The 27,598-nt window shown below is 40.4% G+C and overlaps 2 protein-coding genes across 2 annotated transcripts; one reads left to right on the top strand and one right to left on the bottom strand.

Moving 5' to 3' along the window:
- Positions 1-740: 740 nt before the first annotated feature.
- On the bottom strand, positions 741-10,269 carry LOC148417389 (uncharacterized). Its single transcript, XM_088426389.1, has 5 exons — positions 9,718-10,269; positions 6,219-6,293; positions 4,521-4,865; positions 4,059-4,169; positions 741-974 (listed from the first exon to the last, which is right to left on the bottom strand). The coding sequence occupies exons 2-5, from the start codon at positions 6,262-6,264 to the stop codon at positions 811-813; spliced, it is 666 nt and encodes a 221-aa protein (XP_088282515.1). The 5' UTR covers positions 6,265-6,293; positions 9,718-10,269; the 3' UTR covers positions 741-810.
- On the top strand, positions 9,710-27,598 carry fsd1 (fibronectin type III and SPRY domain containing 1). The gene is made up of 13 exons (XM_088426388.1): positions 9,710-9,911; positions 14,071-14,166; positions 14,240-14,371; positions 16,781-16,882; positions 17,066-17,088; positions 17,431-17,552; positions 18,664-18,873; positions 18,954-19,052; positions 19,131-19,278; positions 22,995-23,077; positions 23,159-23,410; positions 26,644-26,732; positions 26,811-27,598. The coding sequence occupies exons 1-13, from the start codon at positions 9,897-9,899 to the stop codon at positions 26,919-26,921; spliced, it is 1,482 nt and encodes a 493-aa protein (XP_088282514.1). The 5' UTR covers positions 9,710-9,896; the 3' UTR covers positions 26,922-27,598.

The raw sequence follows: 27,598 nt of genomic DNA, 5'->3' as shown, positions 1-27,598 counted from the left end.
AGAGAAGGGCCACGGGTGGAAACACCCACTTTAATGTGGAAACACACGAGCAGGAAGTAAAGTTTCTGAAAGAAAGTTTGTAGGAATCATTTATTCCTACAAAAAAGGCAAACACGACAACATAGGTGTCAGTAAAATAAAAACTTCCCAAATACAATTGAGACATGAAAACATTCTTGAAGACATTTTAATGAAGATGCCCAATCATTTAAAATCAATATTTATCTGTATCATATACATCAATTCTTCCACTGTAATTAAGTGCCTAGCATTTCAATACATGTCAGCTCTTCCGCTTTCACGCACAATTTCAGCCAAAAATCTTGAACTTTCATTTTAACAATAGCCTAACCAGCTAACTAATTATTTAACCAAAAGGCAACACTTTAGGTGAGAAACCTTTGCACCAGTTGACTTATCAAACTTGAGTCAATTCATTAGACTTTTTTCAGTTAAAATGCTTTTCAAAACCCTCATAGCTGTACACTTATCAGATGTTTACACCGCAATATCGGCATATGTCAATACAAAATCAACCCAGCAATATGGCATGGGTCCGGTGGTAGAGCGCTTGTCTAACCAAGTGAAAGTAAAGAAATCTCAAGGGATTGAGTTAAAGTTAACTCATGCGCTACATAATCAATTTTTTTGTAGTCAAACAAATTACTATTTACATATACTTCTGTATATGAAATGGCAAGGAAAATGAAAAGTATGTCCTCCAAAAATAATCTATAACAATGAGAAGACACACTTTATTTTAAAAATAAATTAAATATCGGAAAATAATGCATGTAGAAGTTCATGACACTATCTTGGCTCTTGTTTGGGCCTCTGTTTTCTGCTGCAACGCACGTCCCGAACAGGACTTGGGGTGCGGGATATCTGGGAGCTGGGGGCCACCCTGAGCCGGTCCTTGAGAACACGTGGGTGTGGGGAACGATGTGTGTTCACGTAGATTGCGCTGCATGCTTCTGAAAGAAAATCAAAGAGAAACCCCATTTTTAATTGACCGGTGGAATCATACTGTGCATTGGCATAGCTTCAGCGTGTTCAGGACAGAAGTACTTCTTTTTAGGGAACACTTAAAAAAACAAAACAAAACACACCACTTGCTTTAGTTACAAAATGTCGCTTTGCTCAAGTCCCTCCGGCAACTTTGACACAATTAGCTAATTAGTGATGAAATGTGCCGAGGCTCAGAGGCTTGTGTCGCGTAATGGGAGGGGCGTGTCCACGAAGCGCGTATCGAAGCAAGCATCATATGAACAAAACAGTAAATAGTAGTAATGAAGACGGATGAGGCCTTGCTGGCTAGTTGGACCACGTGACCGTTATCTGGAAGTGCTTTGATAGTTTAGTGGGCATGGCAAATATAAAATGGCCACAAAATACAATGATGATCCCCTTTCAGCTCAGGTTTTGTGGGTTTCGGGCTGCTGTTACACCTGCGTGTACTACTGCAATTGTTTTTCGAGCATTGTCCGCTGCTGCAATCCAACCTGCGTGAAAGAGAAAATTTTTCCCTGTTTGGGAACATTCTAACACGGAAAATAAAGATTACACTCCTGTGAAAATACGATTTCTATTCTATTCTGTTTACGTTTATGTATGAAATGACATTTGAGTCGAGAGACTCAAGGTAATTCAGTGGAAACTTCATAGAGATGTGCTGGCTCATTTATCGGATTCAAAGTATTTAGTAAGGAGATATATGGTATCCTAATCTCATATTTTCATCATTTTCGGTTACAACAACCCTCAAGGAAGTTGGTATCGTGTAAATCCAAAATTGGACGTTATATATATATATATATATATATATATATATATATATATATATATATATAGAGAGAGAGAGAGAGAGAGAGAGAGAGAGAGAGAGAGAGAGAGAGAGGGAGAGAGAGAGAGAGAGAGAGAAAGAGAGAGAGAGAGACATATTGAGTCCATAGCAACAATATTGAGATGGGGTTAAGCATAGCTAACGTTCATAAAATGGGGTCAACCCTCAAAATACCTCAAGAAAAATTGATATAATCCTTGATAACAAAAAAATTGTAGACAAACATTTTAGCATTTTTCTTCATCTTTTTTTTTTTAATGTGCAGTAGAATTGCACATCCTAAATGCCGATAACTGTTACTACTAGCATTTGTAACTTTATGAGAAAAGGAGCCATGTGGTTGCTGAAGCGTGTGTTGGCGAAAGGAAAGTAAGACCGTGTGGTCCACATCTTGAAAGTCTCATGTCTGTTATTGAGGCCACACTGGATAGAAAATACGTGTCTTCTTGTGCGCTATGCTCATCTCTGTCTGCCAATTCAACCACAACAAAAAGCAGCTCTCCTACCTTGTCACTTGCCTTATTGCAAGAGAAGCTACAATATTAAGAAACAACCAAAGACCTAGTTGAATGACTTCTGAGCTTTCTTCATACAATAAGTACTGTATATATAAAATATGCATTTACGCGCTGAAAACACATTCAGTATATTCAAAAGTATATTCAAACACATTTACAGCCAGAGATAACAAAATGTAATTTATTTACAAGTACAGTCCATCAAAATATTTTTTTAAATGCTTTCAAATGTACTGTACTTGCATTAACGTTTCAATGTCCTAGCAAATATATTTGAACGTACTGTACTTGCAAATACTCTATGTTCAAGCATAGTTGTAGGCTATTCAGTATTGCATTTGTTCCCATAATGACATTGGTGTTGACAATCATACTCCATAGCATTAGAAGAAAAATACTTTTTGGCTTACAATCACGTTCAAACTTATTTAGAGTCAAGTCGCAACTATTTGAAAACACATGTAAATATGTTGAGCGCAATTTGAAAATAAGTTCAACCGAGTTTGCCAGTCAAAAATGCTCCATGCATTTTTGTCTGTAGTTGATAATACCTCACTGTGTGGCGTTCCCGTGCGCAAGAGGCACTTGTGACTGCTTCTTGTGTTAGTAAGTAGTGCAGTGTGATTTTCCTGATAGAATACATAACATATATATGTACATTTGTGGTTTTATGATATTGTGATGTGTGGGATTGGGAATTGCGTAATGGTCGGGCTTCAAAGTAGTTGTGTCACTGCACCATCATCTTGGTAGCACCGGCTGCGTAGTCAACAACTTTGAACGCTCCAAGGAGTGAGGGTTCGCTCTTGGTTTAGCCCAGTGCTTCTCAAATAGTGGGGCGGGCCCCCCTTGAGGGGGGGGGCGCAAGGTGATGCTAGGAGGGGTGCGGATGACCCCAGAGAAAAGGATTTGTTTTGCCATGAGAAGTATAATCGTGATAAAGTCTTTTTTTTTTTTTTTTTTGTAGGCACTTTCAGGCACTTGGGTTTTTTTCTGCATAGACCACGGATGTGAAACTCAAGGCCCAGGGGCCAGATCATCATTTCACAATGTTTTATGTGGCCTGCAATATGCCTATGGGACTTTAGGTTTTTGGCTAAAATACTAAATTTGTAAGTTGTCATTCACTTTTAAACATTTTTTGGGAAAAAAAAACAAAACAGTTTTTGCTCTCAATCTCTCTTTTGAACAGATCCTCCTGGCCCATCCACTTCAAAACTACGTAAATGTGTGACAAACACACTTAAAATGTATTTGACTCCCCAGTCATACAGGCCCCCTGACAGAAACTATAACTACAATGTGGCCCCTCGATAAAAATGAGTTTGGCACCCCTAGCTTAGACAAACCTTTAACTTATATAGATGCTGTAAAAAACAAACAAAAAAAAACAGTAGTTAACTGTTTTTTTCATGTCTCAAACATTTAAAATAGTGTAGTAGAATACTATAATAGAATTTGATTGACAGTTGAGTAGGGTGTGGCCCACAGAATTTGTGAGGTACAAAGGCTTGATACTTCATGATTATGAAGCTTCATTTTATAGGCTTGACACTTTTTTTTCATCATTTAAATTAGGCAATTGTTAACAACACTTCTTTCAGCGTGTTGTCTTAATTTACAAAATATTCAAACTTTAAATATTAAACTATTGACAGTATGCCATTAGCAGTTGGCAAGCAAAGAGAAAAGGCTACCTTTACGTTTACGTCGTATCAGGAAAACACACAGAACCAAGAGAGCCAGTATGATGATGCAGAGAACGCCAATAGTGACCCACAGCCACCACGTGTCCAGCAGGGGAACATCTGTGAGAAGCATAGAAATACCATCTGAAAGAAATACAGCACATGACTAATTTGAAGAACTTTGTGCACACATCAATGCTTCAAATGATGTGGAAACCCCAAAGTTAAACAAATTCATCTTTTTCATGGTCTCACACCAAAAAAAAAAAAAAAAAAAATTCCAGTTGCAGCGCCCTGGTCACTTACAGTAGATGGCAGAAGGTGCATACTGTAATGAATTTGTACAAACTTTTGTTTGTGGTCTGACCTGAGATTTTTCTCCTGCTAAAAATGTGCTATTGCTCAGAGGTTGGAAAAGTGGCACAATAACTAGACACTCCACGGACATCAGCAGAAGCAGCAAACACTTACAAACATGTACCGGTGTTCCGTAACTGTCCATTGTCATCAGTCTTGGAATATCCACATGGATGCGAAAAAAGTACATTCCACTATGCTGCTGAGTGATATTGGCTAAAGTATAGTTCCACCACATGTTTTTGTGCATGCTTCTGTTTGACATGTTGGAGCAAAAGAGCACATCGTGGACCAGCGAGGGCTCTGATGAATTAAAATGCCAGCAGATCTTGAATCTCTCTGGTGTCCAGCTCGTCAGTCGGTGGCACAAAGTCAGGGAGGAACCGGCGGGAAGGTCCACTCTTCCTTGGGTTTCATTCAAAATGGCAGAACACTGAGCTGCTGCTGCTGAAACGTAAACTGCAGAGTGATATCAGAAACAAAAGGGTCAGGTTACATTTTTTTATGGGTTTTTAACTGCAGATCAGAGTGAGATGGGTTTTGAATTTCGTTTTAGTACCTTTAGGTTTTTTATTTTCTTTTAGATTTTAGAGAAAAGCTGTTATTTTACAATATGTTCTTTTTAGTGTGTATGTTTTTGTGTTGGTTTTAGTATTAGTTTTAGTTTAAAAAATGAATATTAATGAACATAATATATATCCTGTGTTTTCTTTATCCTTTATCTGCTGATATATAAGATATCATCTTTTCTTTAAAGTCTGGTAAAACCGCAAATCAACTACAAATGTGCTATACCAGTGGGGGTCTAATATACTGTTTTTTTTTATGTCAGTTTGCGATAATAATAGAGAAAAAAAAAATCTTTATTTTGTACTTCAGTTGTGGTGCAGAATCATACATGTCATATACGCGCCACGGACGTTGCTCACAAAATTTTCGACCGTATTTGTAGACCCTCATCTTTTTTTTAATGGTTTTATCTTGACCATGTCTATCATAAACATCACTCCAAACTGACATGTATTATTTTGAGAGCTTTTCACCATTTAAAAGTGGATTTTTGAATTTTGCCCTATCAACACACAACAATTTCATCAGTGTTTTGGCCAATTAAAACTTTGATTATCCAACTACTTTCCTAAGTCTGTGCAGTTGCTAGTATTTTTAGATAAAAATATGAGTTGAGAAAGTGGGTTGAATGGTGTTTTAACTGCATGCTTGTGATTCTGGCCGAAAAAAAACACTGAATACAGATGTTTAAAAAAGGATGTAAAACACTTTATTTCCTTTATCAACTAAATATGATTGACAACTTACGTACATGCAGATGTGCATGTAAACATAAATGTGTACGATTGCATATTAATTTGTGTGTCAGACCAAGGTTCTCACATTTTCTGAGTTTGGTCATGTGACATCCGCAAGTTGAACGGGTGGGATTTAATATAATTCATCGTCCGCAAATGGACTGTTAATGTTAATTTGGACTAGTGAGGCTGCATAGACCATGACTTCCCCTTTAAGTACGGCGTACCAGATTCAATGACGTATTCTCACTCACATTGACTTCAAATCAAACCAAAGAACCAAACATGTACTATACTTTTTTAAATTAAAAAAAAAACTTAAACAGATTAAATCCACAGACAAAAACATGTAAATGGCACACAGGAAACAGTGCCAATATGCAAAACCTCCAAACTGTGTAGCAGATGTGCTAACCACGAGGCAGACAAGTAAACCACCATGTGTTCATCAACTTTTCTGCAGTACTTTCATTGATAGGCATTATCCCTGGTAGTTTGTGCTTACCTGTGAGTAGCACCAACGCCGGTTGCTTCAGCGACATTTTCATCATCTTCTAATCCTGTCTGCTTCTATAAACACCTATGAAAAGGGACAAAATGATAGAGCTGTGCATGAGTGGGTGGGGAATGTTTTTCCGCCTTCCCCCAAACAGTGTCAGAGACTTTTGCTAAGGTAGGTACAGCGGTGAGGTTTGGTGTTGAACACATCAATAGAGAAATATTACAGTGTGGGTATAACCCATGCACTTGATCTGATATCGTTTATAGGATGAAACCTTTTTTTTCAAAACTTATTTAGCCTTTTTCAGCAGTAACAAGTTAATACTTTTAAAAACATTGACTGAAAATGACATCTGCTCACGACTCAGGTAATGAACAATCACAGCTCATCAATCTTTGGGCTTTGGTCATGTGACCGACAGAAGCTGAGGCACGATTGGGTATCTGCATTGAAAGAAAGTTGCCAAATTTTTCAAGATGTTTAATTCTTTCCTGAAAAGATCAAACTATGGATGAAATAACATTTTACTGCTGAAAATGACTAAATACGTTTTGCATTCCTTTTTAAAGGAGGCGGTCTAATATCTTTGAAATATGTTGTATGTGCTAACTACCTCAAACACACAATGCATGGCGACGGGGCATTATGCAACCCTTTGGGATAACAATTTTTTTCTATAACATGCCGCTAAAACCAACAATTTATTCTTATTAGTGTGTATTTTTGCATCAAAAAACATTTTGTTAGTCCCTGGATTGTGAATGTAGCCTGGCTACTAGCATAGTGGGAAAGGGAACATTGCACAACTGGAAAGTAAGGGAGAGAGTGCAACATGTTGATGGCAGAGGATAGTTTTAATTAATGTAACACTTGCATCCTTCTTGTTGTTTGTCTCTCCAGGTGATAGACAGATGCTACATTGATGTTGGTGTGAAGGTGGTGCAGACCCGATGTCACAAAAATGAGCAATGAAGGGTTTGTTGACACGGGGTAAATATTCATCTTAGTTATGAAAGATGACCGCTGCGTTTGACACACTAATTGTGGTATAGGTTGTAGTGGCCACCTGCAGCATCTGGATTTTGACTTTTTGGGTGTGACCAAAGTCTTCAAACACATATGCACCACCAGACAAGGTGATAACACAAACAAACATGAAACAATGGGCATTAAATTTGAAGTACAAAAAATACCCCCATCAAATTCCAGTTTGAATGTTCAGCTCATGTGAAAGAGGCAAAATGGCTGCCAGGACGTATACCACTAGTTAGGCACAGGTGTCAGGCCTTCACCCATTTCTGTGATTGGTTGATAGGGCTCCTCAGTCTGGTTTAAGTCTGAGTGTGTCTGTTCCCCCTGTCATCATTTGCTAAGCTCCAGTCGATTTTCATCATGGGGGGCTCACTTCTTTGTGGTTCTTCTATGGTGCACTCAAGTGTTTACTGGCCTTCTTGCTGCAACAGCTTCATTGGAAGTCTCATGTGACAAGGACAGCGTAGCAGCGGCAGCGAGGCTAGGTGTGCAACACATCAGTGGAAAGCATAGGCATGGCTTCAGATTCAAGTTGCAGGAGATCCAGGATAGCCAATATGTGCAGGTTAGCACAAGAAAGAGAAGAATGTTCTTGAGTTCGTGAGAATTAACCAGGACGGCTTTCAGATGTCAGGATGCCAATTGTGTTAAAAAAATAAATTTTATTTGTCAGTCTGACAGAAGTGTGGAGGATGTTTATTGACGTTTGACTTGTTTGGGCCCTCATTTTAGCAGAGGAACAATTTACCTGTAATTCAGACAAGGGTGGGGAACTCCAGTCCCTTGAAAGCCATACCCTGCCTCTTTTTGATGTCTCACTTTAAACACACCTGATTCAAATGATTAGCATTGTTTTCAGGCTTCCACAGAGCTTGCCGAGGCAGGACGCTGCTCTCGAAACTGGAGTTCCCTACCCTTGGACTAAGATATAAAACATTGAATGGTAGACTTAAGTCCTGTGTAAAGAAATCTACAGAAGACTGACAAAAACCTTTACATGGATTATCATGTAAAGAGGGAAAAAGAAAAGAAGCTATGTTACGCTTTAAGGGATAGTCACATTTAAATATTGAATGGTCTTTTTAAAAACGTGTCTAGGGGTTTCCATTCTTTGCAAAACAATACAGCTTTTCTTTTTAAGTAAGAAAATGAGATTCAAACCAATCTTGCTAATAGCTCTGATTGATTCTTGCCATTGTATAACAAATGACTGAGGCAGGCCTAGTCTGGTGCCCTCAAATGCTGCATTTATTTGTAAATAAATACATAGAACATCATTCCTGTTCAATGTATAAGCAGGTATACAATAAAATTGGAACCATTGCTCCAACTGTTAGCTATGGAATAAATCGTCATAATACATGACATCTTAACACTGATATGTGGTTGTATACCACTAGTATGGTGAGGTTTGTAAAACATCCCTCAAAGAGGGTCAAGTTTTGTTTAATGTAACTGCTGCATGCCTCATGCTGTCTGTACCTTCATCTAGGTTTCAGGAGGTTGCCAAATTAATGTCAATGTGAAACTGGTGCAGACCAAATGCCACTTCACCAACCCCAAACCAGATGGACAATGTGAGCTTTGGAGACTGGAGGAACGGGTAAATGTTTGGTTTGTTGGAAAAGATTAAATCTGTTTATGTAGAGTAGCTAAGTGATGGGCAAAGTGTGTCGCGTGTTTAGGGTGCAGCGGCCACCTGCAGCATTGGGTTCTGGGTCATGTGGGGCATTGCCAAAGTCATAAAACATGAATGCACCACCAGACCAGGTACGTACGAATGACAAATGACAAATTGTAGAATTACCATTGGGATGGAGTAAATATGTTCTAGTTCCAGAGCAAAGTTATTAGTTAATAAGAGGGAAAATACTTTAGTTTATGTTCGGGCACACTCCTGTGTGTTTTATACATTTTTGAAAATAGTATGGACTCTTTGTTTTGGCCAAACTAGCAATCGCTAACTTGTTTGGCTGTCAGATGGGAATGTTTGGATTCACTCACAACGCTCAAGCACTCAAACGACACGGCCTCGAGCACCACCTAAAGGTTATGAACGAAACGTGCCTGAATCGCGCTGCTTCAAAAACTGTTACGTACTGTATTTTAACAGTTTGCGTAATTCTATTTTGGATTTTTCTCTGACATTCATGTGCTACGTAGTTACTCGTTAAGGTGCTCAGAAGGTATTCGTTTTTTGATTACTTTGCTACTCTTAAGTAGGTAGATAATGTACATTTAGTTGTCCTCAAAATATATTCTGAAGTAACGGTACAAGATGACATTTTTTATAGTATAAAAATGTCATCTTGTACTGTTACTGTTAGAAAACACTGATGGGTAGCGTATAAAATCTATACGCTACCCATCAGTGTTTTCTTTTCCCCGTACGGTCCATGAATGTAGCATCACGCCCAGCCGCAGCGGGTAGCAGCTACCCATAATCCACCCGTGACGCATGCGCGTTTACCCTTCGCGGCCCTGAAGGCGTTGTTGCTCGCTCGGTGTCCGTCCGAAAGATGCGTTGCACTCGGGCAGCATCAGTACCACCTCCGCCGTGATAATTCAAGGAAAGCAGGGCCGGACCAGAGGAGACATCGGTGACGCTATTTTGCGGCTTGACAGGAGCTGCAATCCCGGGTCGCTGAGATGGGAGACCAGAAGGTGAGCCCGAGCCGGAGGAACAGGTGTCTTGGATTGGGGGAGGACGTTTTAGGGCGTTGCGTACAAAGGGATCAGGGCAAGAAGTCGGACGTGGTTGTTGGCCACAACCTTTAACGACTGACACCCCTTCTGCTCAAGGCTGTGTTTACCCTTGTCTTTTTTGTTATCGTTCAAATTTGCGTTGAATCGTGAACGGGCGACCCCTTACCAACATGGACGCAGTTTTCAAGTGACTGTCTTCTCATTGTTTATATGCGAGATTGAAAAGGGCACTTCATGTCTGTTCTTGCTTTTATAATCTATGGTATTGTAGTCTTTGTTGTGTCATTGAATGCGGTTGCTCCACTTCAATGGCTGCTCAGCTGCATGATTAAATTATGGATGCGCATCCTTCCGGCCGTGAAGTGGCCTCCCCGGCACTCAGGTCAGGTGTCCCTAGCCAATCCGGAACAAGATAATCCGTCACGTGAACGAAGGAGCCTCCAAGGCAACGTGACTCACCTAAACGCATCAGTAGGACACGCGAATGCATCGAAGACATTTATTTTAGTCCTTCCTCTTGACATCGGTACTGTATTCTAAAGCTGGGCAGTACACTTGTCAGACATCAATTTATCCACTGTGATGTGTGTAGCAAAGGGAGCGCCAGATTGAGTATGAATACAAGTACTTTTGTACTTGCGATTTAGAAAATCTATTTGATATTACCACCCATACAAATAGTAATCTCGATCTCTCCAAGGTAAATCTGGAACTAAATGTTCACATGCTTTTATATATATATATATATATATATATATATATATATATATATATATATATATATATATATATATATATATATACAGTGGGCCCCCGGGTTACGAACTTAATCCGTTCAGCGGCTACGCTTGTAACTCGAATTGCTCGTATGACGGGCAATCCACACCTATGTTAATTCGTGAATGCGTGCAACGCGTGCAAAAACCTTCGGTAAAAACATCACGACTTTATACACTCATTAAAAATGAGTAACATAATCTACTGTGCAGTTAAATTAAACAACATATACAAAGGAAAAATGATATTTACCTTTGGAGCGACGTGAATTTAGCTGGGTGGAGGCGGAGGGGAGCAGAGACAGACCCGCAAAGTTAACTCACTTCTGCTGATATGCTATTGCTCTTACAATGTCACAGTCACTGTTTCAGTCACGGTGTCAGTCACGGAGATGCTAAAACATATCATCCTCTTACTTCTTCCTTTACCGCTACCAGCAATTTTAGAAGCTATGTCTAACAGATAAAGTTTGCAAAGTCTTCACAACATTCCTTCCTTCCATTTTTCACTCATTTTCTCTCCTTCCTTCTGCCCCGACCAGCTGTGCCATCAAGCTAGATAAAAGCGTTCGGCCAATAGCATATCGGCATTTCTGTGATTGACGTGACGCCGGCCAATAGCATCTCCGTGAGTGAGACCGGGTGACCTTAATCGACCAATAGCATATTGGCATCTCCATGACTGACTCCATGACTGACACCGTGACTGAGACAGTGACTGTGACGTTGTAAGAGCAATAGCGTTCACGTTACTGTCACAAGCGTCAACTGCTGATTTTGTTGACGCAACTAAGCGAAAATATATTTGCATACACAATGGCCGGTATGTCCGATTGTTCGTAAGATGAAAGGTTTGCTTGTAAGTGGGGGACAAAAATCTCCGTGGTCCACGCTCGTAAGTCAAATTGTTCGTAAAACAGGGTGTTCGTAAACCAGGGGCCGACTGTATATATATATATATATATATATATATATATATATATATACACACACACAGTGGGCCCCCGTGTTACGAACTTAATCCGTTCAGCGGCTACGCTTGTAACTCGAATTGCTCGTATGACGGGCAATCCACACCTATGTTAATTAGTGAACGCGTGCAACGCGTGCAAAAACCTTAGGTAAAAACATCACGACTTTATACACATATTAAAAATTAGTAACATAATCTACTGAACAGTTAAATAACATAAATATACAAAGGAAAAATGACATTTACCTTTGGGGCGACGTGACTTGAGCTGGGTGGAGGCGGAGGGGAGCAAAGACCAACCCGCAGAATTTATTTATTTATTTTCTTAAACAAGAACTTTTCTCAAACTAGAACATATCACCGGTGATTTCCTTCTCTTTAATCCATAATAGAAGAAGCCTCTCCATTTTGTTGTCGAGCGAGGTCCGTCCCCCGGCAAGGAAAGTCTTGCCCTTAGAAGATTGCTGAGCGGTTACGGCCATACTCACGAGCAAGGTTAACTATGCGTGCGCCTATTTCGTATTTTTTTATTATCTCCTGCTTGGTTTCTATTGTCATCATCCTCTTCTTCCTTTACCGCCACTTGCAATTTTAGAAGCCATCAAGTTAGATAAAGGCGTTCGGCCAATAGCTTATCGGCATTTCTGTGATTGACGTGACGCCGGCCAATAGCATATCCGCATCTCCGTGAGTGAGACCGGGACTGTGACCTTAATCGACCAATAGCATATCGGCATCTCCGTGACTGACTCCGTGACTGACACCGTGACTGAGACAGTGACTGTGACATTATAAGAGCAATAGCGCTCAGCGTTACTGTGACAAGCGTGAACATTTGATTTCATTGATGCAGCAAAGCGAAAATAATTGTACGAACACATTGACCGGCATGTCGGATTGTTTGTAAGACGAAAGGTTTGTGCGTAAGAGGGGGACAAAAAACGCCGCGGTCCACGCTCGTAAGTCGAAAAGTTCGTAAAAGAGGGAGTTCGTAAACCAGGGGCCCACTGTGTGTGTGTGTGTGTGTGTGTGTATATATATATATATATATATATATATATATATATATATATGTATATGTATATATATGTATATGTATATATATGTATATGTGTATATATATGTGTATATATATATATATATGTATATGTGTATATATATATGTATATATATATATATGTATATATATATATATATATATATATATATATATATATATGTATATATGTATATAGTGTGTGTGTGTTGAAAGTGCACTCTTCAATTCTACTGTACTCTGAACAATTTTATGAACACAAATTGCAATAAGCTTAGTGTTGTGTTTACTGTTAAGTTACTCAATTACACGCTGTGTCAGATATACAGTACATCTTTTTTAATGTCAGATATAAATAACATTTTAGAGGAAGTTAACATGAATGTAAGCAGGTTAATTTAAAGCAGAAAGGATGCAGGAGACAGGTTTAGATGGAGGCAATTGATTCACTGTTTTGACCCCTGTTAGGTTCAAGCAACTTAGAACAGTTAATAAACAAGAACCAGGTGGAAGACAACAGGGTTTTTTTTTTCTTGCAAGGAGAGCGGACAGGAACCTGACCTTCTCAGATCTCTGATTACAGATCCTTTCCGCTCCCTGTTTATTAATTTGGGTTGGCCCTAGTTAAAAAAGCCATTGCTGCCCTAAAGGGTTTGGGGGAGAGACCTTGCCTACAATGCAAAAGTATCAGTTTGTGATAGTGTAGGTGCGATTCCATGCTGTGATCTTCTTTGTCAGGAATACAAATGCCATACTTTGTAGGGGTTGCAGGTAAGAGTCACACGCGCTTCACCAACAGCTCCAACAGAAAATATCTATGTCTACAGGTTTATTATACATGTTGCAAAAACAAAAAAATATGGGATAACCTATATACAGTTATTCTAACAACCCCTGAAGGGAAAAGTCAAAAGGAGAAGATTTAAAGCAGAAAGCCTGTTTGTCCAAGTGCTTTTGTCCAGCTTTTGACAGTGTGTCAGTGACATGATAGTCTGTGCCGCTTAGCCAGAGTAAAAGGACAATGATTTGGATCTAATGTGACTGGTGTCGTGTGTTTGAGGCATAAGAGTCTGTGCTGTCTGACAAGAAGGATTACTGGCTGAAGGTGTAGACTGCAAACGGCTTTTTAAATACTGTACTTGCCAATTGTAAATGTAAAACTCAAATTTTTAAATTCCATTAATGATCATTAGCTCAAACATTCAAATAGTGTTGAAAGAGTATATTTCTAAAGGATTAATTTCGGGCAAATTAGCCTCTACCTAGACTGCATGACAGTAAGATTAAATGTTTGCGAAAGTAAATTGATGTGCAACCCTTGCTTTCCTACAGGAGTCTTTGCGTAAAATTACTCACACGCTGGCCACCAAGAATGATGAGATTTCAAATTTCATCTGCACTCTCAAACAGAGCCTAGAGAACCTGGAGGTAACGACACACAAGTGGTAGGTGGACTAAAAAAGGTGGCCAGTCTTGTCATTCGTCATTTCTCCTTCCCCAGGCCAACTCCACCCGAGTGCAGGAAGACCTGGAGTCCGAGTTCAACTCCCTCCACTCAGTTCTGGATGAAATGAAGGAGAACATGCTGACGCGCATTAAACAGGAACGAGCCAGCCGCACATATGAGCTGCAGGTAGGTCTGAAAATCTCACCAGCCACAACACACCTGCACAAACCTATGAGAACAGATGCAAAAGCTGTCAAGATTTCAAAGGCCACAGGCAAGGGGAGTCAGTTCATGCTATTCCCCAGAACCTTCCTTCCAATGGACACCTCTTCAATTTTTATTGGTGCCTTAGTATGTTTAATGAAGGAAGCAAAGTTTTAGTCTCAAAGTTCTGTCCCCTCAAAGTTTGGATGTCACATCTACTTTTTTGGATCCAGGAATAGCATACTAAATATTGGACAATTTTTGGAGGCCCACAACTTTTGTTTTATGATGGGTTACAAACTTGTATGTTATAGCTACATATTCTGACCCTGTCTGTCAGAATCTACCCTCAAAATTATCATAGGTGTACTATAAAAGTGGATTTTTGAATAACACATTTGGGGGGGGGGGGGGGGGGGGGGTACACACACACACACCAAAAAGAGAGAGAACACTGGGAATTGTCGTCACTGCCGCATGAGCCGCAGATGTTGTGATTAAATCGGTCTATCGTAATACAGTTCAGATTGACCTGAGTTTAGATCAATTAATCCTAAACACCTGAAGAGGGAGGTAAAACATCACAAACATTAGGCAACTCTCACAGGCCTTGACAAGTTCATTATTTCAGGTGTGGCCCATGCGACCAGTTGATCCACAGAGTGGTACCAGGCCGGGGACCAGCGTTTGGGGACCTCCGCTCTAAATTGTCCCTGGGTTGGTTTGTGATAATGAATGGGTGTTTGTGTGCCCTGCGACCAGGCAACCAGTTTAGGGTGGACCCCACCTACTACCCGACTCTGGTGAGGTTAAGCGGCTAAGAAAATGGATGAATGGATTATCTGTTGCTGCTTATCCTTATCGTATCTTGGAAACGTTTTTTATTGGTGGTGTCAACTGATATCATATTTAGGAACTCTACCACGTAAAATCAAATTCACATAGTTGAATACAGATTGCGACAAAGACAATAATAATGCAAAACACTTTCTTCCATATGTAAAATAATATGATGACCATTTGCATGCATACTAACCCTTTGTACACGGTACACAATACTGGCAGCGCATTTTACTTGCGAAGCCTCATTGTCTGGGACGGACTGGGTAATGATCAATCGAAATGTGTGTGTGCTTGGCAACCATCATTGACGGGGGTCGCTTAGGCTAGTCAGGGATACTGGGGGTGGGGTGGAGGTGAAGAAAAGTTGGAGTGCAAAAGATTGGCTCCCTCAAACAGTAAAGTTTCAGCAAGTAGTGGCTATGTCTTGCTTACATCAAAAGATGCAGACCTCCAAATATCCCAATTTTAGTGTGCAAATCCTGCATTCCAAAAGTTGGTGTGGCACCCAAAATCTGAAGGGCCGTATTTTGAAAACAATTGGAGTTAGGAGGTTCAAAGTTCTGATTCTTTCATTTGACCGAAGACACAACACAGAATACAAATCAGACAAACTGAGGATGTGTCAGCGGGGATGGTGTGTGACTTGAAATGGAATAACCCAGGAGTTATGGTTATCAAGACGGGATGATGAGGCTGTTAACAAAAATGGCAGAGAAGTGAAGCGTGAGTGGTACAGAGATAATGATGTGTAGGTGGCAATAGACACATTTTGATTAAATGGAATGATAATTTGGAGGATAAGAATGATAACCAAATTGAGGGCAGTGTAGTGAGAGAGAAGCTGCTTGTTTTAGATATTGTGGATTTGGTACCAATGAGGGGAACTTCTGTTCTGTTACCGTTTATTTAAAGGACTTTGAAGATGAACCGATAGTTTATTTCAGCAATGCAATCAGTGAGAGATGTGAGGGGTAGAGTGGATGAGGACTTAGACGCTTAGGTAGAGCTGAGTGTCATTGGTGTAGCATTGTAAATTAACATTGATTTTACAGAAGATGTTGCCAAGGGGAAGAAGGCATATGGAGAGAGTAGGAACTAATTTTAACGCTTTCAGCCAAGTGAACTGATCATAAATTTATATTTGTCATCAGTACCACAGAGTTCACAGTTGCTGTTGTAGCCATCCATCTTTTAGACGTTTTTCATCGCTGGAGATGTTAGGTGATCAGCAGTGTCAGCATACTGCATCAATAAATTGTGTAAACGAAGAATTGCCTGTAATTTTATTTTACATAATCGGAGATAGTCAAGGGAAATGGATTGGAATAAAAATGGAATTTTCAAGTACAGATTTGGGAACATTACATAATGATGTGAATGAGGTACACTATTCATATTGCTTTTTATTACAAGAATGCATGTGAGTTCATGGCTATTTGACAAGAATGAGCTCTGATTACTAATGTCGACTGGTGTTGCATCAGGCAATGCTTGACTCCAATGAAGCAATCTTAAAGTCCCTATTTTTTTTTTGTGTTGTCACTCAAGAGTCAGCTGAGCGCCTGTTCCAAAGCGCTGGAGAGTTCGGAGGAGCTCCTGGAGCTGGCCAATCACACACTTTGCTCCTCTGGGACGGACGGATTCACGCAGGTAACTTGTGCAACTTTTGGCCAGCAGCTAACTGACGTAAAACACAAAACAACTTGACCTCTCTGTGGCGCCACCAAGCCACCAGCAGCATGTTTTGCTCTACATGTGACCTTAACAGTCATGCGAGTCAAACTCAGTTGTCTCTTCGCTTCGTATCTCCTCTCTCCTCCTCTTCCCCTCCAGGCGGCCAAAGACATTAAGGATAGGTATTGTACTCAGCCATTCATTGCTTCCCTTTTGTTCTTTTTGCCCTTATTTAACCAGCCATCTCATTTGATACCGTGCATGTGTTCCAACATGTAGTCACCCTTTTCTTAGACAATAAGCACTTTGGTAACTTTCCATTCAAGAGCCTTTTTGTTGTGGTGCTGTACCGTCCCGTGCCAACTCGTCCCACCCCTCGTCCTCCTTCCACCCGCCTCCTTAGATGAGTGTTCTCCCCTCTAGCTCTGCCCTCAATTGCCCATCAGGGTGATGCGCTCAGTGGTAGTCCGGGCTAGCATCTATGCGTCTTCCTGTGTTTAGTAACTCTCCTCTCATATCGGCAGCGTGACAATGGCTCCGGCTTTCCGCCTTTCCCTGAAGGCCAAGGCCAGCGACAACATGAGCCACCTGATGGTAGACTTCAGCCAGGAGAAGGCCCTGCTGCAGGGCCTGAAGTTTTTGCCAGGTCTGCACACTCATTTTTTGGTGGGGCTGAATAGCAATACTTGTGAATGCTGAATAGCAATACTTAGGAGCTAAAAAAGCTGGTGATAGTTTCCCTTCCAAAAATTTTTAAGTTGTTGATATTAAGAATTTGATCATCAGTACACCAAAAACCATATTGCATTCCTCTCACAACATCTATCCATCCATTTTCTAGAGCCGCTTATCCTAACACGGGTTGCAGGCTTGCTGGTGCCTATCCCAACTGACTTCAGGCAGTAGGCGGGGGACACCCTGAACTAATTGCCTGCCAATTGCAGGGCACACTGAGACAAACAGCCATTCATGCACCCAATCACACCTTAGAGTGTGCAATACACCTGCCATGCATGTTTTTGGAGTGTGGGAAGAAGCCGGGGTGCCCGGAGAGAACCCATGCGCGCTTCGGGAGAACATGCAAACTCCACACTCCGGAGCAAGGTGGATTTAAACTCGGGTCCCTGAACTGTGGGGCGGACATGCTAACCACTGTGCCACCCCCTCTCACAACATTATTCTTGAAAACAAATGTCAGATGATTGTATGTGAAAGCAATGCTCCTCGTGTGTGTTTATGCACAAATTTTACAACCTGGGATAATGAACAATTGAGAGGTTTGTCATTCTTTACCATGAGCATTTTACTTGCCACTCAGCATAGCATAAACTTAAACATACAGCCAAGCTAGTTTTTTTGACATGCAAAAATCATAATACAGTTATTGCCACTCTGTTTACCATTGCTTTGGCGCAATTTTGCTCATTCTTGGGGCTTCAGAGAAAGGACCTACAATAATGCCAAAATCTGTGAAAGAGGACTTTTTCAGAAAAAAATCAAAGGTTAAGTTCCTCAGCAAAGGAATGTCAATAATTACAGTAAATTTGTAAATACTGATCTGTGCATAAAAACATTGTGATTTTATGCATGTCACATTTTTTTGTCTGGATGTTTTGCCTCAAAGCTATCCAGAAAGCCTCCAGAATGTTTGAAAATTATTTCCCTAGCCCCACTCTTATTTTGGAACGTGAAACTTGCCTTGATAACAGCCTTGGCAGAGGTTTTCTCAGCTTCACTGATGTTTGTTTGTGTTGCAGTTCCAGCAACGCCAGAGATCCAGGTATCCGAGTGCCAGGTGTGCGACAACAATGTGACTGTTGTCTGGACGCTTGCGGAGCCCGACAGCAAAATAGATCACTACATCCTGGAGCATCGGCGTACAAATCATGAGGGTCCACCGCGCATCAGAGAGGACTATCCCTGGATGGTTGTGGAGGGCATACGGGAGATGGAGCACACACTCACTGGTCAGCGAGGGGTTGTAAAACAAACTTATAAAAAACTTATACATTTACTATGATTACATTTTGTTTGTTCCTTTCATCAGGGTTGCGCTTTGACACCCGCTTCATGACATTCAGGGTCAGGGCGTGCAACAAGGCTGTTGCCGGAGATTTTTCCGAGCCCGTTACCCTGGAAACCCACGGTAAGTACATGGGGGGCTCCTGAGTACCTATGCCACATGCTCTCACTGTTGACTAGCTCCTCTTTGTTCGATCCCCAGCATTCACTTTTAAACTGGACTCTGCGTCGGCCCACCAGAACTTGAAGATAGAGGACCTGAATGTGGAGTGGGATGGCAGCGGCGGAAAGATCCAGGACATTCGCAAAGACAAGACCCGAACTAGCTCACCCATGCAATCTCCAGCCAGGTGTGTCTTTGCAAACTTTAAAATTGAACTTAAAAATATCTGCTTTTCAAATGCTTTTAATGTCAAGACTGACTTGTAAAGGTCATAATGACACCTTCCCGACTGGCTCCACTTATTGCTGCCCCTGGATTAATCAAATTAATGGAAAACAGGGAAATTCCTTGCTAAACAAAATATTTTGTAAGTCGTTCAAATCCGTGTCTTTCAATTCCGTTGTAACAAAAGATATTGGCTTCCAAGTAAATTGTTTTCACGTCAATGCCGACTGGTGAGGATTGTCGTGATGTCTGACATCCGGTGATGTGCGTAATCAAGGCCACGGATATTCTAGACGCCACAAAATAGCTTGCGAAATATTTTGCTATTGTTTTGCATATTGCAATTACTTTTTGAGCAAGCATAGGCTGCTAGTGTTAGACAAACATCACATCAATCTAGTTCTTCGTGGGGTTTCCAAACCAGTTCAAGAACAAAAAAAAACTATAAAATCATGCATTAAAAACAAATATATAATTGGGGATGTCCCGGTCTGATCACATGATTATAAAATGGGGCAGATCATTTTCAAGCTCTTGTAGAGCTTGCTAATAAGCTAATAATTTGAATCAAGTGTGTTGGGGAGAGAAAACGGGAAAAGATGCAGGATCATAGCCCTCGAGGACTGGAGTTTGACAACTATGCATTAAAGTATACACCTAAACTGTCATATATAATTGGAAGAAGCCTCTCCACTAAATGCATCATCAAAGTTGAGAGCATGACAGATATGTCTTTAGCACAGTTGTGACACACCTAAAAGACTTCAACTTAATATAGAAGTTTAGCATGTGTAAATTATTTGGTGTCAAGCAAACCTGTTCCTCCCTGTTTGCAGTTAATGATGTGATAAAAAAAAAGAATGTTGTTACAAATGAGAGACATAGTAATAGCTGCGCGGATTTGTCACGTTAGCTTGCAAAAGCCTATAAAAATGAGATCAAACGTATTGTTTAGCATAGGACAATGATCACGATTGTTATCCAGCTTCTACAGACCTTGGTGATTGTCTGACTGTTATGAATCAGGCGTTTTGCGGCCAGCAGACATACAAAATAGCCTGGAGACCGGCCCTCAAGGACCATGATTGAAGAACCATGTTTTAGGTATTTAGGAAGGCCAGAGCCTGGCTGGGATTTCAAAGCACATTAAGTCTTTTCAGATAGGGTTCCCAGCTACGAAATCAATGCAGGACATTTTTTTTGGTTGGGTGTTTGATTGAGTGTGCTTTGTAGTTTGATTGTCTGTACTTTGTAGTTTTTAGCACAAAAGTGAAAGACAGAAAGAAAGACAGAAAGAAAGAAAGAAAGAAACTGACTCATTCATTTTCAATAGCCGTTGAGCCTCACTAGGGTCGCTGGCTGGCTGGTTCCTAACCCCATTGGCTTTTAGTTCTGTGTTCTGTAATGTCCTAAGACACCACGAGGCGATGCAAAAATCCCGGCTAACCGCAACACAGTAATAATGAAGCATCTTCACTGAGTGAGACGTTGAGGGCGTTGTATGTCAGGGAGACTGAATTTAACCTGAGTTATTAGCATAAGGCGTGCAACATATTGTTTTTGGTTCAGCAAGAAATTTCCCTGTTTTCCATTAATTGGATTAATTCAGGGGCAGCAATATGTGGAGCCAGTCGGGAAGGTGTCATTATGACCTTTACAAGTCAGTCTTGACATTAAAAGCATTTGAAAAGCAGATATTTTTAAGTTCAATTTTCTTTCATCAAAATGTCTTGTATTGCAAGAAGTGCAACATTTTTTGTTACTGAATACAGACCAGGTGTGGCACGGTATCATTGTCATGGTTAAGACTCAGTCTTGACGTTACAAGTGCTTAGAAAGGGATATTTTTAGGTAAAATTCATTTATGACAAACAACTTGTGCAATGTCCTTGCTTTACAGGAAAGGTATAATGCCACACCTATTATTATTATTATTATCAAATTTGCAAGAATGTTTGTGGTAGCAATTCCAAGGTTGCCCGTCATATTTTTTCATTTGATTTGACCTATTGAACATATAAGCACATTACAAAAGGAAATGAAACAAATAAAATGAAAATTAAAAGAAGCTTTTCTACTTGGTCTTAGACTTTTGAATTGCCAGGCAGGAGGTCTAGAGGAAGAACATAGAGGAGGTTTATAGATGTAGTGAAAGAGGACATAAAGGTAGTTGGAGTGAGAAAAGAGGATGCAGGAGACAACAGCCTTAGATGGAGGAAATTGATTCGCTGTGGTGAGCCCTGAAGGGAACCCCCGAAAGGATAAGAAGATCCTACTCCGTCTTAAACTTCTGGCAGATGACACTAGCAGATTTTTCATAAACACTGAATGTGTAAATACATATTTTAGTTCATTCTAAAACGGAAAACAGCCTTGCTCTCTTGGTAATAGTCCATTTCTTTTTGATTACAGTCAAGAGGTAGTAACAAGTATGTATGAAAGTCGCCGACTTCATTGTTTGTCCTACGTCGATTTGCCTAACATAAATTTGCGCCTGATTCCGATATTCTCCTTTTACATGTCATTTGAGTTTCACTCTCCATAGCATACAAATGACAAAATTAGCATATAAAATTTAAAATCTGTCCCGGACTAGTTTCACTCATGTTGTGCGTTAAAGTACTATTTTAAGTCAACTATTCAGTTTGTCATAAAAACTGGTGATGTAATGCTTTGTATACCAGGAATTCCAACCATTGTTTCATAATGAATTCTTACCAGAGTTAACAATGTCAGCAGATATCAATGTCATCATTACAAGTCAAGCTTGAAATGCAAGGTGTTGTTAAATTTGATCTTTTTAGTTAAAAAGTATATAAAATAAAGTGCAACTTGTGTATTTTTTTGTTTAACAAGGATTGTGTTTTCTTTCAATCACACAATCAATATAATTTTATATAATAGATTCCAGCTCACCCACATCCCCAATCAGAATAATTATTGTAGAAAATGAAATGTCTTTATTGAAGTTGATCGAATAGTACATTAAAACATCTTGTATGTCTTGCCAACTGCACCACTTCTTGGTTGCTTCTTCAGCTGAGTTGGTATTGCAGCATGGTATTGTAATGTCCAATGAAAAATGGGGGGTGTCAATAAATTACAGTACACACTTAGTATTTATTTACAATAATTCAGAGTATCATTGAAAACTGTTTCAGTAGTTCAAATTAAAAAAAAAAAAGATTCACTAAACAGTGAAATGAGTCTTGATTTTGTTTTTAATTGTATTGATGACTGGCTTTCAGCTAATTATATATATATATATATATATATATATATATATATATATATATATATATATATATATATATATATATAAAACCTCATTCCAGCAACACAAGAACAATTCAAACAATGTTATGTATTTAAACTAGCCATTATACAGTATGAGTTACATTTGGAATGGAATAGATTGAAATCACTCAAGTAAATGAGTTTGTCCACCATATTCTAATTTGAGATTTTTATTGCATCTATTTCAAGTTAAGTTTTAGAATTCCCCACTATTCTTTTGTGTGTAGTACTGTGTCTGAAAACTAAATTCTGTAGAAAACTGTAGAGGGACCTCTTGAGTAACCAAATCAAATTAGCTAGCGCTGTCTTGGATGGAAAAAATTGATTTTCTGCCGTCATGCTTGATCACGCAACCATCGTTTTCGTCACCTATGTCATCAGGTCGGCGTTGATGTCGCCAAAGAGAGCCCCCACGGCCCGACCCAACAGAGACCGCTTCACAGCAGAGTCCTACACAGTGTTAGGTAAGGACCCCTCCAGAAAAAAAACTGTGAAACAGATATGGCATTATTACTGTTGAGATCGGAATTATTCCCCTCGCGTAGCCGATACAGGCATCGACGCCGGCCAACACTACTGGGAGGTACGCTTTGACAAGGAGAGCAAGGCCTTCGCTGTGGGCGTGGCCGTGCGCAGCCTGGGTCGCTTTGATCAGCTGGGGAAGAGCAGTGCCTCCTGGTGCATCCATCTGAATAACTGGCTCCAGCAAAGTCTCACCGCCAAGCACAACAACAAGGCCCGGACGCTGGATTGCCCCATCCCGAGTAGTATAGGAGTCTACTGTAACTACGACGAAGGTGCTTTTACGTTGGAATTCCCCTGCTCAGACATTCTTAGGAATGTTGGTTTGATTTGACAAGCTCCAAAATCAGAACTCCATCTGTTCCTCCATTCAATTTGTTACTTGTGAATGTTAAAATAATACATGGGCAGAGGAACTTGAAAAATAATCACATCTTAAATTGCTTTTGCGTTATTTAGATCTAAATATCACAATAAATTAGATTACAAAATTGTTCAGCCCAAATTAGTAGACACAACAAAATCTGGCAGTGGCTACCATAAACGAGCAGTCTGGAGCCCTGCTAAAACCTTACAGCATTCTTATCTGCTGTACCAAGGAGAAGTTAATTATGATTAGGATGAAGAACTTCAAAATAAAACACAATATACGCTTGCACTTTAATGACAATGAAGAGTGATGTCAGGTCGCTTGCCGTGAATGATATGCTGCTTCAGGTTGGACTGGGAATTTTTGAGTGCCAATATAGCTGTCACTTTTAACTAAGCATAAGAAGCACTTCATCTCAAGTATGAAAAGCATTCGTTAAAATACACCCACAAATGTTCTCCTCGTCATCACCACGACAGAGTTAATCACTGTCGTCGTTTTGGTCCTCATCTGCTCGTGTGAGGCGGAAAATCAGCGGCAGGTGCTTTCAACTCAAATTCCGAAAGATCCTCTTTCGTTCTTCCTCCTCATGCTCCGTGGTTCTGGTATACACAAACCAACTCTTCAGACTATTTTTGTAGTAACCGCCACTTTATTAGAGCAGTAGTGGGTTAAATGTAAAAATTGTGAAATGAAAAATAGCTTGTAGTCTTAAATTTGCCCGCAAAAGTTGAATGCAGCCTCACTTCACCAATAACTAAGGCTTTGTCCAAACCCTTAACTTTTACTAAAGTGTAAAATTCTCAAAAATGGCCTTTCATAATGACATGCAATGATGAAAATGTAAAGTTGTGGTAAATCGTCCCCGATCACACATACTGTAGCTGGCTAGCAACCAAAGCAATACTGAGATCGCTTAAGCACTGCTGACACTAGCCACTGCTAGATTGTTAGCATCACAATGGAAAAGGAGTGTTACTTTTCCAAATGGCATCAAACGGCAATTATAGATCAGCATTTAATATGGAACAACTTAGGAACAATTCAACGCAAACGGCCTCATGGAACCCAACAATTTTGTATCTGGGGACCTGCTGTATATTGAAAAATAGCTTATGGGTCAACATGAACCGGGATGAAGCAAAGATTGTTTTTTTTTCCTCTCCAAGTTGCAGCCTTTGTGATTTAATTTGTACTTCTTTACATGTCAAGATTGGTCAATGCGTGTCCTATCAAGTCAGTGGGAATGACAACAAAAAGAAATAGAAACCCACCAAATGACAAGCACAAGCATAGCTTAACAAAAGCAAAAAAATTTCCTGTTCCAACTCTCATGATTTCTTTCAAAAATAAAATCCTAAGGGGTTTTTATTTTCAGTCAGACAATGACAATAAATAATTGATATTTATAATCAGTCTTAAAGTAATAAACCCAAAATGCATTTATTTACAGAAGGTTTGATTCCTCTATGAATTTCTTAGCCACTTATCCTCACTAGGGTTGCTGGCGTGCTGGTACCTATCCCAGTTGTCTTTTGGCAGTCGGCTCGGGACACCCTGAGCTGGATCCCAGCCAATCGTAGGTCACATATAGATAAGAAACATTCACACTCTCAGATGCACCTAAGAGCAATTTAGATTTTTGGGAACGTGGGAGGAAACCGGAGTACAGTCGGCCCCCGGCTTACGAACACCCTGATTTACGAACAATTCGCCTTACGAGCGTGGATCACGGAGATTTTTGTCCCCCACTAACGAACAAACCTTTCGCCTTACGAGCAATCCGACATGCCGGCCATTGAGTATGTCAATATGTTCCTCGCTTAACTGCGTCAATAAAATCAGCAGATGCGTCATTTAAACCTCCAGTAGATACTTGTGACAGTAACGTGAACGCTATTGGTCTTACAACGTCACAGTGACTGTCTCAGTCACGGTGTGTAAATATATTACCATTTAAGTGTAGTGTTTGTACAGCTAAAGGGAAAAACAGCTGACATGAAATTAAATGTGCAGATTGCAGGACAAAGAATTGTCATTGGTTTAAATGTGTTTTTTTTTTTAATTAATTGTCAATACATTCCAACCGTTTAAAAAAAAGTGCGAATAAGTATCAGTCAGTAACGGAGATGCCAATATGATATTGGTCGATTAAGGTCACCCGGTCTCACTCACGGAGATGCTATTGGCCGGCGTCACACGTCAATCACAGAAGTGCCGATATGCTATTGGCCGAACGCCTTTATCTAGCTTGATGGCACAGCTGGTTGGGATGGAAGGAAGCAGAGAAAATGAGTGAAAAACGGAAGGGAGGAATGTTGTGAAGACTTTGCAAACTTTATCTGTTAGACATAGCTTCCAAAATTACTAGCAGCGGTAAAGGAAGAAATAAGAGGATGATGTTTTAGTATCTCCGTGATTAGCACCCTGACTGAAAGAGTTACTGTGACACTGTAAGACCAATAGCATATCTACTTCGCCGTGTTGACTTTGAGCAATGGTCTCTGCTCCCCTCCGCTTCCACCCAGCTCAAGTCACGTCATTCCAAAGGTAAAAGTCATTTTTCCTTTGTACTTGTTATTTAATGCAAATTTACAGTAGATTATGTCACTCAATTTTAATATATGTGTACAATCGTGGTGTTTTTACCTAAGGCTTTTGCGCACGCATTCACGAATTAACATGGGTTTGGATTGCCCGTTATACGAGCAGTTCGAGATACGAGGAGCGTACCCGCTGAACGGATTAAGTTCGTAACCCGGGGGGCCACTGTACCTGGAAAATACCCACGCGGGCACGGCGAGAGCATGCAAACTCCACACAGGAAACCTTGATTTATTAAAAAAATATTCTTAAATCATGGGCAAAGACAAGAATAATATTTTTTTTTACGCAAACGTATAGCTTCAGCAATAAAGTCATAACTTTATTAAATGTCTCAATTAAGTACTTAAAAGCTATCTCAAACTATTGTGAAAAAGCTCAATATGTTGATTCAGCTAATTTTCAAACGGTCACTTTTTAAAATGACGAAATAATTGAATGCATTAGATTTATTGCCCAGCCCTACCCGGGTGAGTAACGTCCATCTTTTTTCTTTTTTTCCCCACCACTTTCACGTATGTCAATGGCTGCCAGGCGTGCTGTCCTTCTTCAATGCCAAAACCAAGCAGCTGATGCACACCTTCAGGACCAAGTTCCAGCAGCCTGTCATCCCGGCTTTCATGGTGAGAATGAATGGAAGTCACATGGCTCCACTCTCTCCCGCCGAGGCCCGCCGCATTTCTGCTTGTATTCCTTGGCAGGTGTGGAACGGCAGCTTCTCGGTGGTGACGGGCCTGCAGGTCCCTAGCGCGGTGCAGAGCGGTCAGAGGAAGAACAGTAACACCAGCAGCTCTAACGCCAGCCTCACCTAGACGCCCCCCACCTCCAGGCCACCATCAAAGCCTCACCGCCATCCTGCATGAGTGGAGTCGATGGCGGCGTTATCCGGCTGTTCCACTACGACAAAAGAGTTGGCATGAATATGCCGCATGCACGTCGCACAGGCGCTTTCCATGCTCTTCTCGTAGGTCCAACTCCGTCCCATGACTTGGCGCTGGCCGCTGCTCTTCTTCTTCCTAAAGCCCTCCGTTACTCTCTCCCTGTGCCTTTCTTCTCATTTCCACATCACCGCTGTGAGAGAGACACCCTCCACATTTCATGTTAAAGCATTTGTCCACATCTCTTATGTTAACGACATCTAGCTTAGTGTTACTTATGCGCAAGTCTATTTAATCCAAATGAAAAAGACGCTCTGTGTTAAAGTATAGAACGTAGCGCTCATGTGTCTGTTCACACAGCCAGTTACGTTTTTGAATCGTACTTGACACAGCTTAGGCTCTCGTCTAGCAGTTTGCCACTTTTATGTCTGACCAGTAACCCTGCAGGTTTTAAATGATAACTGAGCTCATGTTTAAATTTTCTGAGATGGTCAAAAGCCCCTTTTACACAAAGGTCCTGCAAATGTCGACTCAGCATTTATCTGCCTTTGTCATTTACGTGGAACCCAACAATACTCTCCCAATTCTGTCATTAACAACTGAGAAATCAC

Source organism: Hippichthys cyanospilos, chromosome 10 (assembly GCF_059441005.1).
Source record: "Hippichthys cyanospilos isolate Australia breed blue-spotted pipefish chromosome 10, RoL_Hcya_1.0, whole genome shotgun sequence".
Classification (NCBI taxonomy): Eukaryota; Metazoa; Chordata; class Actinopteri; order Syngnathiformes; family Syngnathidae; genus Hippichthys; species Hippichthys cyanospilos.
Note: the sequence above shows the minus strand (reverse complement) of the source record. Positions and strands in the feature narration are given on the sequence as shown.

Excerpts from the sequence above, each read along its gene's own strand:
- LOC148417389 (XM_088426389.1), bottom strand. The coding sequence starts at position 6,264 with ATGATGAAAATGTCGCTGAAGCAACCGGCGTTGGTGCTACTCACAG. Across the intron at positions 4,866-6,218 it reads GGCGTTGGTGCTACTCACAG|TTTACGTTTCAGCAGCAGCA; the intron begins GTAAGCACAAAC and ends ATCACTCTGCAG. Across the intron at positions 4,170-4,520 it reads CGGAACACCGGTACATGTTT|ATGTTCCCCTGCTGGACACG; the intron begins GTAAGTGTTTGC and ends TGCTTCTCACAG.
- fsd1 (XM_088426388.1), top strand. Across the intron at positions 17,553-18,663 it reads GGGCCTGAAGTTTTTGCCAG|TTCCAGCAACGCCAGAGATC; the intron begins GTCTGCACACTC and ends TTTGTGTTGCAG. Across the intron at positions 23,411-26,643 it reads CTACTGTAACTACGACGAAG|GCGTGCTGTCCTTCTTCAAT; the intron begins GTGCTTTTACGT and ends AATGGCTGCCAG.